This window comes from Octodon degus, unplaced genomic scaffold (assembly GCF_000260255.1).
Source record: "Octodon degus isolate 3935 unplaced genomic scaffold, OctDeg1.0 scaffold00019, whole genome shotgun sequence".
In the NCBI taxonomy this organism is placed as follows: domain Eukaryota; kingdom Metazoa; phylum Chordata; class Mammalia; order Rodentia; family Octodontidae; genus Octodon; species Octodon degus.
In genome coordinates, this window is record NW_004524595.1 from 8,501,679 (window position 1) to 8,511,913 (window position 10,235).

Below are 10,235 nucleotides of genomic sequence, written 5' to 3' on the forward strand. Positions count from 1 at the left end.
TTTTTTTTTTTTTTTTTTTTTTCCTGTATTTAGGATAGGGTCTCATTACAGAGATCAGACTCAGTGATTCTCCTGTTTTCAGCCTTCCAAGTGCTGAGACTTTCCCAGAGCCTGCATCCCCACCATGCCCAGTCTCAATCGCTGTCTCAGCAGACTTCAGGGGCGGTGCTGGCACAGCACGCTCAGGGTGAAACCTGAGCGGCTGCACTCTGCCTAAGCAGGTGCATTAGTCCCGCCCTGTTTGTTTTTTAAGACAAGGTCTTGCTTTGTATTTAAGGCTGGCCTTAAATTCACTGTGTAACCCAGGCTGGCTTCAAACTCATAGTCATCCTCCTGTCCCAGCCTTTGAGTCCTGGGATTACTGGTATTACAGTCCTGGGAACACACCTGGTGCCACGAACTTCTTCTAGTACTTGACCACTTGAAATGGAACTAGTATGGCTATGGTACTAAATTACACAGCCGATGTGTCTAGTAAGTAGTTTACTAGTTACTGAAAGCAGTGGATAACTTCCTTTTAAGGCTAATAAACAATGGCTGGGCATGGTGGCACATGCCTATAATCCCAGAGGCTGAGACGGGAGGATTGCTTGAGTTCAAGTGGGCTATATAGTTCAAGGCCAGCCTGGGCTGCATCGCCACACCCTGTCTCAAAATGAATAAACAACAAAATGGTGATATTGTTGACACAAATGAGGAACTGCTGTCAAGAGAAAAGATTTTTTTTGCTTCTATGGATGTTAAGTTTAAAGTGAATGTGGATAAGGCTGATACCGTAATGAAAAGTCCAACATCTATTTGAACACTGTGGCTCCATGGAGAAGCTAGGTAGAGAGGTATAGACCTAAGAGTGGACACCTACCAGATGGTAATTTCAACCGTGGAAGTTGGTAATACTGCAAGGAAGGAAAGGAGGAAGGAAGGAAAATGAAAAGAAAATGGATGAGAAATGGGCATCAAACTTTTGGTTCTGTGCTCATCTAAATCATAATTGAAAGCTGAATTTGTGCCTGGGGGGGAAGTTAAAGATCCATTATGGTCCATGAAATTAAAAGTTTAAGAAAGATCAGTATTACTAACTTGGAAAAGAAACCATGATTTAAAACCATGAATGAGGGGCTGGGGAGATGGCTCAGTAGAATAAGCACTTGCCTGGCAAGCACAAGAGCCTGAGTTCAATCCCTGGTTCTGCCAGAAAGAAAAAAAAAAATTAAATAATAATAATAATAAATCCATAAATGAAAAATACATACTGTGATCCCTGCGGTGATCAGTCATGATTTGAAAACCCCTTCCTTTGGGAAAAATCACTGTGTGTGAGAGGCAGTATCTGGTTCCTAGTCATAGCTGTCTTGGTGGGGAAGTCCTCTCTCCCCTCCTCTGCCAGCAGGGCATGGCGAGGCTCAGCCAGTGAGAGACTTTCCCAGAGCCTGCATCCTCACTCAGCCTGTGCCATCAAGTGAAGGGGCAGTCGAGCTAGATCCTCAGCAGTTTACCCAGTCTCAGTTGGTTCTCACACCTTATGCTAGGGTTCAAACCCAGGGGTGGTCCACTGCTTAGCTATATCCCTGCAATCCTCCTGCCTGACCCTGCCAAGTAACTCGGATTACAGGCGTGTGCAGCTGTGCCCAGGACCAGTTCAACCATTTTCAAATGTATAGTTCAGTGCTATTAAGTATAGTCACAATAAAGAAAAAAGATGCATTCATGATGTGCAGGCATCACTGCCATCTATGTCCATAATTTTATTCGTCATATAAAACTGAAACTCTTTGGTGTGGTGTACACACTCATGGTACCAGCTGCTGAGGAGGCTGAGGCAGAAGGGTGGCAAATGTGAAGGCAGCCTGAGGGAATAGATTGAGACTGTTTTAAAATACATAAGGACTAGGAATGTAGCTCAGCACTTTATGGCCTCCATTCCTATTACTAGGGGGAGAGGAAAAGATGGGAATTCTGTACTTGATGAAACAGTAGTGCCCAGTCCCTCTGTCTCCAGCCCAGTCTCTGCCCTGGCAACCACCTTCTACTACTTTATGTCCCTGAGCTTAGGTTGGCTTGTTTTGGTTTTGGTCTGCTTGTGTATCCCAGGCTGGCCTCAGGCTCCCTGTGTGAGACTGTAGGCAGGCGCCACCATGCTGTTCTCATGAGGTTCCTTCTAAAAGCGGCTCAGCAATTAAATATCACCAGGTTTTGGGTTGCTCACCTCTCCTTCTGGAGGTGGATTCTAGATTTTTCTCCTCTTAAAGAATTGAATGAAACAAATAAAAAACAGCAAAGTTTTTTTGAAAAAGACAAAGTTGATGAGTGAGCAAGAAACTGGCTCTGCAGAGTGAACTCCGGCCCAGTAAAAGAGAAGAGAGCAAGATGAAAGTACACCCTGGAGGATACAGGGCAGGCTATGGTAAGGAAAGCCAGCATAGCAAGCTCGTCTGGGATCTGTCTTTATACTGTCCGAATCTCAAGCTGTGCGAACTTCTATATCCGGGTCCTGAGAGTGGTGCTGGTATCCTACATCTCAGGCTGATGTCAGGTCCAGAGCTCCTATTGAAAACCTGCTCCATTTTGGCTAGAATTCCACTAGCAGGGCTTTGGGAGGTGTTCTGCATATGTATGGAATCTTATAATTAATGGGTCAGCCCTACTTCCCTAGCCAGTTTTGCTGCTTCCTGATCCCCTATGACAATGCCTGCCTTGAACCTGGTTCTTAATCTACTGCCTTCTTTTTCTTCAGGTTAACCTATGGTTTCTGTAACTACCCAAAACCTCTAACTTAAACCTCATTTCTTTGTATAAAATAAGGACATGGTGCTCACTTTGGCAGCACTTATACTAAAATTGAAATGATAGATTAGCATGGGCCTTGCTCAAGGATGACATGCAAATTCATGAAGCAGTTCATATTTTCAATAAATCAGACACAAGTTTAAATATTGCATGGTTTCCATTATATAAGGAACCCAAAATATAGCCAGGCATGGTGGTGCATGCCTATAATCCCAGCCCTCGGGAAGGGGAGGGAGGAGAATTGTCATGAACCCACTTAGTGAGTTCAGGCCAGCCTGAACTATATGTAAATAAAAAGCAAAATAAAAGTGGATAGGAAATAAGGAGATAGGTCTTTCTAAAAGGGGAAAGGGATCAAAAGATGGAGGGCAGGGAGGGAAGAGGGATATAAAAAGGAGTTGAAATGTATATGTACTTGTACCAACGCCACTCAAGGAATGAAAACATTGTGTGCTATAAGCCTGTACTAATTTAAAAAACATGAAGCTTGGTGGGTTGTGCATCCCTGTAATGTTAGCATTCTGAGAGGCTGAGGTGGACAGTTGAGCCTACCTGGACAATCTAGATCAGACTCGTAGTGATCTGCCTGTTTACAGCCTCCCAAGAGCTGGGATTACAGGCATGCACCACCACACCCAGCCTCAATTGCTGTCTCAGGGAGCCCCAGGGGTGGGGCTGGTGTGGCAGGCCTGTGGATAGAACCCCCAGCAGGCCCGTGGATAGAACCCTCAGCCCCAAGCCTGCTTGCAGCCACTTTAATCCACTGAGCTATTTGGCTGGCCCTCAAAATAAATATTGAAAAGAGGGCTTAGAGCTAGGCATGATGGCACAGGCAGGAGGCTGTGGCAGGAAAAATCACTCTGAGTTTGAGCCCAGGCTGTACTATAAAGCAAAATCCTGTCTCAAAAAAAAAGGGGGGGGGGGGAAGCATGGGATGTCAATGAGTTTGACCCCCAATATCACTAAATAAATGTGTTTTGTAGATTTCTGTAACAGTTTCAAGGGCTACATGCCCAATGGTGAACCATGCCTTTATCAAGGCCTTGAGATTTTCAGAAGTGAGTATGCAGTTGTTGGCATGGGATGCAAGAAAAGTTTGCTTTGTTTTGGATACCTTTAGTTTGAGTTTCATTGAAATGAACATGGATTTAGTAATTTAGATGCTTGCAGAGCCGAGAACATTTTCAGAATGGAAGAGTTGTAGGTAACATTCTCTAACCTACTTTACATTGTAGTGAAGGATTGTTAGATCAAACACAATAGGAAATGCAAAAATATTCTTAAAATTATTAAGAATATGATGAAGTACAAATGAAAATAATGACTTTTTTTTTTTTTAATTTTATTTATTGGGAGGGGGCCAGCTCAGCCCACCAGGGGGCGGGGCGGGCTGGCATGTGCTGCTGGGGGATTGAACCAAGGTCCCTGTGCTTTGCTAAGCTTGTTCTAAGTAGGTGCTTTAGACCACTGAGCCATCTCACCAGCCCCAATAATGACTTTTTAAAGTGTCTTTTTAGTAAAGAGGTAAAAAGCATTTTGGAATAAGATATGAAAATAAGTGTTAATAAAGCCAGAGGTGTGAATATCAGTTATTCATTGATTTGACGGTAAAAGGATGAGTAGAAATTAAATAATGGTATGAATTTTCTTAACTTTTTAATTTAAATTTTTTCAAATTTGAAAGTATCAAAAATGACAATATTAGCCTAAGTCTGAATTCAGTCATTCTTAACATTTTGGTGCATTTACTTTCTCTCTATTCCCTGTATAAATTTTGTTGTTGCTGAACCATTGGAAAGCAGGTTGTCGGGCATGGTGGTGCACGTCTATAATCTGAGCACTTGGGAGACTGAGGCAGAGGATCATTGGGAATTTGAGACCAGCTTGGGCTGCAAAGTAAGCTCAAGGCCAGCTTGAACTGCATAGTGAGACCCCGTCTCAAAAAGAGAAGAGAACACACACACACAGAGAGGGAGGGGAAGAGGGAGGGGGAGGGGGAGTGGGAGGGAGAGGGAGAGGTAAGTTGCCGTGATCATGAAATGATCTCAAGTATGTCTATGTGTGTCTTAATAGGACAGTCTCCTGCTACATATAAACACAATGGCAGGCAAAGTGGTATACACCTATTTTATCCATACTCTGGGAATGTGAGGAAGGATAATTGTAAATTGGAGCCCAGCCTGGGCAATTTAGTGACTCAGTGAGACCCTGTCTCAAAAAGGAGTGTGCGAGCCTGGGAATATTAACTTCTAGCATTGCAAAAACAAAAAAATCACAGTACACTGAAGGAAATTTGTAACGCATCAGTATCTGTGTGTGAATATGTGTGTTGCTGGGAGTTGGGCTCTGAGCCTTATGTGTGCTAAACAGTCTCTACCACTGAGCTACATCCCCAGCCCACAATATCTTCTGGCCATCCATATTAAATTTCATCAATTCTAAATATATACTTCATGGGAGAAAATTTTATTTCCTCCATCAGTGTCCAGCCAATATTATTATGGTTCAGTAGTCAGTCTGTCTGCCCTGTCTCTCTCTCTTTCTCTTCCCCCCCCCCCCGCCCCAATCTCTGTCTCTCTCTGTTTTTAGTGCTGGGGCTTTAATCCAGGTCCTTGTGTATGCTAGGCAGGTGTTCTACTACCGAAGTTGTATCCCAGCCCTTTTTATTTCTTTTGAGATGGGGTCTTGCTAAATTGCCCAGGTTGGACTTAAAGCTCTGATATTCCTGTCTGAGCCTCCCACATAGCTGGATTACAGGCATGCACCCTCATGCCCAGCCCTTGGTAGATGCCTTTTTTTTGCGGAACCGGGGATTGAACTCAGATCCTTGCGTTTGCCTGTCAAGCGCTTATCCTACTGAGCCATCTCCCCAGCCCCGGTAGATGCCTCTTAATGTGTAACATTCCTCCTGTCCGATTATCCCCCCACAGTATTGACCTGTGAAGGGTTTAACTGTTATTATGGCCAGTATTCTAGATTAGTCCGATGATTTTTTTTTTTTTTCATGGTGCAGCTTTTTTCTTAATCATTTCAGATCACTGTGATGGAAAGGATGAAGTTGGGAGAAGGAAGATTGCTCAGGACCAGACTGAATGTATTGTGTGAAGCCTTACACCCCACCCATGGGCTTGCCTGGACTGATGGAAATCAGGTAGTCGTGACCGAGTTACAGCTTCACAGTGGAGTGGTCAAGTTTGGGGACTCAAGAATCCTTGGTCAGTTTGAACATGTCTGGGGGGTCTCCTGGGCCCCTCCTGACACAGCTGGTGTGCCCGCTCTGCTTGCTGTTCAGCATAAGAAGCATGTAACTGTGTGGCAGCTGTGTCCCACCACTACAAGGTCAAGCAAATGGCTGATGTCTCAGACTGCTGAGATCAGAGAGTCTCTCGATGTCCTTCCCCAGGGCTGTGTGTGGCACCCAAAAAACTCTGTCCTAACTGTGTTGACTGCACATGATGCCTCCGTTTTTCCCCGTGTTCGCTGTGACAACTCCCGTGTGAAAGTGGACGTCGGTGCCCAAGGCCGCATTCATTGTGCATGTTGGACCCGGGACGGCCAGAGGCTGGTGGTAGCTGTAGGCAGCTGCCTTCATTCCTACACCTGGGACAGTGCTCAGAAGACTCTTCACAGGTGCTCCTTCTGCCCACTGCTCAATGTGGACAGCCGTGTCTGCTCCATCAGGGCCACCACGGACTTGGAAGTTGCTGTCACCACTGAGCTTCCACTAGATAAGATTTGTAGCTTAAAGGCAGCTGAACTCATTGATGTCCCAACTAATGGCAAATATGTTGGCTTGCATAGTTCTCCAGGTGCTAGTGAGATGTCATCTGCGGATGAGGAGGTCGCTGCTTCTGAAACAGATTGTGAAATACCAGTTTCTCCTTCCATTTCACATCTCCTGGATCTGACTCATTTACGTTTCAACCCTCCTCAGTCTGAGGGAAGTGCTCTTATTTGTCTAAGAAAAAAGGACTACTTGACAGGAACTGGCCAAGATTCTTCTCATTTGGTCCTTGTGACCTTTGGGAAAGAGGTTACCATGACCAGAAAAGTTACTATTCCAGGCATTCTGGTTCCCGATCTGATAGCATTTAATGTCAAAACACAGGTAGTGGCAGTCGCTTCTAATACTTGTAATATAATTTTGATCTATTCTGTCACTCCATCTTCAATGCCAAATATCCAGCACATTCAGTTAGAGAATGATGAAAGACCAAAAGGCATAAGTTTCGTGACAGACAAACTGTTACTAATTTTGGTAGGAAAACAGAAGTCCACTAATTCAGCATTTCTTCCTTCATCAGAGTCTGATCAGTATGTAATTCACTTGGTTGTTAGAGAAGTCATGTTGGAAGAAGAATCTTCACCAACATCTAATGAAACCCAGAATGCAGATGCTACTTGCAATGGTTTATTAAACAAAGCAAACAGAAAAAAGTTGATTGAAAGTCTTTCCCCAGGTTTTTGTCATCAAAACAGAGAACTCCTGATAACGGCAAACACCAATAGTCAGGGTGCAAAGCCTGGAAAAACTCTTATTGAAGAAGTTGAAAGTCCCCCTTCCAGTATCCTAGATGGTTCCATTTCCCTGGAAACACCGCCCCGGCCCTCCTGGGCCCAGGGAGCATTGCCCGGACTCACCAGCATGCCTGAACCTCCAAATGTTCCTCGAAGAGAGGACTTGGAAACTGTCCAGCTAACTAAGGGCCTGGAAGTTTTGTCTAGGAGCGTGACTGAGATGCAGCAATGTCTTTCTGAACTTAGGGATTTTCTATACAGTAAGAAGAAATCATCTCCAGTGTACCCACTCTCTAAGGATCCCCCTTATGTTCATATCATTTACCAGGTAACTTGTTTTCTTTTTAGACAGGGTCTCACTTTGTAGATTAGGCTGACCTTGAACTCACTTTGTAGGCCAGGCTGGTTTCAGACTTGTGACAATCCTCCTGCTTCAGCCTCCCAAGTGCTGCATGTGCCACTACACCCAGCTATAAACATCTTTAAAATCAGATATATAAATCCATGATAATCAACTCAATATGATAGCGATAACATTTTAGAGATTAGCTTGACAGTAGTTACAGTATCAGGAATCTAGAATTACATTCCAGCATGCATGTTTAGAGATGACAAATATGGTAAAATATATTTAATGGGATAAAGGTGGTTTTTGTGTTTTGTTTTGTTTTGTTTTTTTTAAAGACAGGTTCTCTCCATGTAGCCCAGGCTGACTTTGAATTCCTAGCAATCCTGCTTCAGCTTCCCCAATGCTGGGTCTACAGGCCTATCCCAACATGCCTGGCTGGGCTGAGGAGATGGTTCAGTGGAATAAGTGCTTGTCTGGCAAGAACAAGTCCCTGACTTAGATCCCTGGCACTGCCAAAAAACAAACAAAAAAAAGTCTCCAACATGCCTGGCCAAGACAGCTTTTTTTTTTTTTAATGTATTTGGTACAGGGTCTCACTATGCAGGTCAGACTCATAGTGATCCTCCTGTTTTCAGCCTCCCCAGTGCTGGCATTCTAGGTATGTGTCACCATGCCTGGTGTCAGTGGCTGGCTCAGTGTGCCCAGGGGTGGGGCTGGTGTGGCATGTGGTACCAGGTTCGAACCTCAGTCCCTGCACTTGCCTCAGCAGACACTTAGTCTGCTGAGCTATCTCACTGGCCCATCCACAATAGATTTTTTTTTTTTTTTTTCAGAACCGGGGATTGAACTCAGGCCCTTGCGCTTGCCAGGGAAGCACTTGTTCCACTGAGCTATCTCCCTGGCCCCTACAATAGATTTTTTTTTTTCTTTTCAAAGTTTTATTGATAAACATATAGCAATGAGACAGTTTCAAATCAAATCGAGAGTACAGTTTCAACAAATAATATACTGCATATATTCTTCTTAGTGGTTAATTGCTGTACAAGATGCAGACTTGTGATCCTACTTACAAACACCATTAGAAAAAAATCATTCTATTCATTAAGAGAATGCAACTATATATCTATCCCAACCACTTTGAATACACAAATACAAAATGGACATTCATAGTTATATCCCATTTTTTAAGTTCCGTTATTGAATATTATAGGTGTGTAAACTCAGCAAAATATTCTAAAAGAGTCCAGTAGCCCATAATAGCAATGGGTCTTCTGTTTAACTGGCAATGTCAGAAATTATTGACCTGAGTCCCCCACAGCTCAACATAATAACATGGCTTTACTTCCTATATTTCGTCTTCATACTTTTCTACTGGATGGTTAAGACCAAGGTAAAGCAGGACCTGTGCAACAAGAGTTGTAGCTTTTTACAATAGATTTTTAATGATGCTGCTAGCACAACTGATTATCTCTTAGAAAATAGTGGCTCATATACAAAAATGAAAGCAAAAATTCAAAACTTTACATGTAAACCAGGTGCACTATAATCCCAGCACTGAGGGATAAGTCAAGAGGATCACAAGTTTGAGTCCCACCCAGACAGCTAAACAAGATTCTGGCTCAAAGACTAAAGGGACTAGGATGCAGCACTCCCTTAAAACCAAAAAGCTTACATGCAAAATCTCAAGTATTGTGAGGAAAATCAAGAATTTATGTCTTCTATCTGAAAACACGAGGGAAAAATGAATGTAGGTAATTTACATTCAACTGGCTGAGCATGACCATAGACTCAAATTTACTAATTAATATGTGAAATGATATCTCATGCAGACTGTATTAGAGATATATGACAAAAAGGACAATCTTAATTTTTTCTGGTGGTTGACAATGCAGTGTTAAATGAATTAAAACATCCTTGAAAGGCCATATAGACCTCTGTCAAAACTATAAACATACATACTCTTCAAATTTGTACCTCCTCTTTTGGGAACCAATCCAAAGAAATAAAGGTCCTAATCCAATTGGATACATACACTATTTTAGCACCACCTGGAGTAGTCAATAACTGAAAACACAGTGAATGGCAGTTTGTAGGAGCCTGGCTGAATATGCAGCACACCCTCAGCATAAACTTGTAAAATAATGACAAACCACTCCACACATGCCTATGGTATGTATTCATGTATGCAGAAATCTCTGTTAGACCATACGGGTATGGAGAAAAATACAGAAGGACCCACTAAGCTGCTGGTTAGAGTGGGTTATAGAAAGGATGGGGAATGGCCATATTCAATGTGAAAGCAAGTGTCTTATGATAAAAACACACATATGAGCCTATTTAAATAATTATTCTTGCTGGGCATGGTGGTCCAGGCCTGTAATCCTACTACTCAGGAGGCTGAGGCAGGAGGACTGCCATGAGTTTGAGAACAGCCTAGGTTCCACAGTGAGTTCAAGACTAGTCTGAACTACAGAGTGAAACCCTGTCTAAAAATAGGAAGAAAGAAGGGAAGAGAGAAAGGGAAAAAGAACCAACTATTGCATATGTGTAAACAGGTATATATAAGACATTTAAAATGAAC

At 43.0% G+C, this 10,235-nt stretch overlaps 1 protein-coding gene and 1 pseudogene across 4 annotated transcripts in view; both read left to right on the top strand.

Annotated features, from left to right (window-relative positions):
* The window catches only part of Wdcp (WD repeat and coiled coil containing), a 29,353-nt gene that overhangs the window by 12,509 nt on the left and 6,609 nt on the right, over positions 1-10,235 (top strand). For all 4 annotated transcript variants that reach the window (XM_023710975.1, XM_023710977.1, XM_004627559.2 and 1 more), the window contains one exon: positions 5,822-7,633. In XM_023710975.1, the coding sequence (XP_023566743.1) occupies positions 5,831-7,633 (1,803 nt within the window). In that variant the 5' untranslated portion in view covers positions 5,822-5,830. The remainder of the gene's footprint in view (positions 1-5,821; positions 7,634-10,235) is intronic.
* On the top strand, positions 2,809-2,908 carry LOC111815673 (annotated as a pseudogene).